Below are 1,936 nucleotides of genomic sequence, written 5' to 3' on the forward strand. Positions count from 1 at the left end.
TCGTCTTGCCTTCAATTTCTTTTTCTTGGACTAAGGCGGCACAACTTCGTTGGGCATTCTTACAAAGCAGTATGTCCCGAATGGAGTTATGAAACTCATCTTTTCCTCATCTTCTTTTTTCATTCGCACTTGGTGATAACCTGAGAACAAGTCTAGGAGTGACAACATTTCACTATTTGCAGCGTCATCTACCACCTTGTCAACCCTTTCTAGTGGGAAGTCATCTTTTGGGCAAGTCTTGTTTAGATCAGTGAAATCTATGCACATTCTCCATTTGCCATTTTTCTTCTTGATTGGGACTGTGTTTGCCAGCCATTCAGGATACATAACCGCGCATATTACATTGGCATTAGCTAGCCTTTGAACCTCTGCTTTAATAGTTTGTATCTTGTCTTCTGACATTTTTTGAAGCTTTTGCTTTTTGGGTGTTCGAATTGGTTTGAATTGGTGGGCAAGGCGTTTGAATAGCTATTACATGATCATGTCGTTGGTGGGCAAGGCGTTTGAATTGGTTTTTGGATTTTCGGGTTCTTGCAAGGATCCCCCCGATATTGGCATTATCATGCCATAGGTGGGTAGGGCTTTGGGGTTGCTGTTTTGGGCATTGTTAGGCTCGGCTTTAGGTATTTGATTGGGTAGATTTGGTGGAGGTAGTGGTATCTCATGTAGAGGCTGGGAAGGTGCGAAGCTTGCAGTTTGCGAGGCTTGCTAACTTTGAGGTTGAAACTATGGCGAAGGTTGCCATATCACGGTGGGTTGGCTCCCTATTTAAGGTACAAAAGAAATCCCTTGTTATTCGCTGCCTCTGCTCTCTTCCCCACATCTTTCCAATCTCCTCCGCCGATCGATGATCTGCTCTTCCTCATGCCCAAATCTACCAGCACGGCTCAGAGCCAGACAAGCTTCTCAGAGCGTACGAACACACTCTTCTCCATGGCAAAAGACCTCTCCCAAGAGTTTGGCGCCCACGTCACCGTCGTCGCGTTCTCCCCCACTAGTGAGCCCAAAGCCTACGGAGCACCCACCGCCGACTCCTTCCTCTGCACCTACCTCCCCGAGATCCATAGCTCGTCGTCTCCAGCTTGTTCTAAAACAGCGGGGGAGGCCGCCGCCATGGTTGATAGAATGAAGCAGAAGGTGGAGGAGACCGCTTTCCTGGTTGAGGTGGAAAGGGCGCGTCAGGCTGTCGCATGGTCGAAGATCTTGGCGGCTCAGATGAGCGCGGGGAAACAGAACTGGTGGGAGGTGGACGTGGAAGCTCTCGGGGCGGACGAGCTGCCAGTGTTTGTCAGGGCATTGGAGGTGCTAAGGACCGATGTCCAACGCCACCTTGATGCAATGGAATCATCCCGGAAGGAGAAGATGCAACCTTAATCCTTTTCTGTTAGTGCTCTCACTGCAAGATAAATCATGAAGATGTTATGTGAACTTCTCTGCTATCTTAATCCTTTTGTAATCCATGCAAGAAATATTTGTATGTTCTTCTAATGCATTATATTAGCATCAATCAGAGTATGATCCGTTCTCAAAAGATTGAATAGGCCGGACTAACATTTGTGATCCTTTATTGGGAAAAATATGCTTGGTCTGAATTTTGGGAAGGTGAGCAAGAATTTCCTTGCTTTTTAGAGATAGCCAAATAGGATCATATTATTTGTTAATAATCATCCAATATTGATTTTCAATCTCTCAAAAAACGGCCATATTGATTCCAACTAAATTCTCATTAAATGAAACATAAAATTCGATCCATCTTGGTTTCTAGGGGCATGCGAGTAGGAGAATGACCCATTGGGAATTAAATGAAGGAATAGCATAAATTGGTTTCAAGTAACCATGTCTACATGAGAACCAAGGAAGACCGGCTGCGTGGATGTAGAGGATGTGACATTACATGGTGCTGGAACATGGATGGTTGCCACGTTAATCCTCAGGT

At 45.5% G+C, this 1,936-nt stretch overlaps 1 protein-coding gene across 1 annotated transcript; it reads left to right on the forward strand.

Annotated features, from left to right (window-relative positions):
• The first annotated feature begins 933 nt into the window (after positions 1-933).
• On the forward strand, positions 934-1,374 carry LOC101775407. Its single transcript, XM_004967053.1, has one exon. It carries the CDS (start codon positions 934-936, stop codon positions 1,372-1,374), a length of 441 nt encoding a protein of 146 aa, XP_004967110.1.
• Positions 1,375-1,936: the final 562 nt, after the last annotated feature.

Source organism: Setaria italica, chromosome IV (genome assembly GCF_000263155.2).
Source record: "Setaria italica strain Yugu1 chromosome IV, Setaria_italica_v2.0, whole genome shotgun sequence".
In the NCBI taxonomy this organism is placed as follows: Eukaryota; Viridiplantae; Streptophyta; class Magnoliopsida; order Poales; family Poaceae; genus Setaria; species Setaria italica.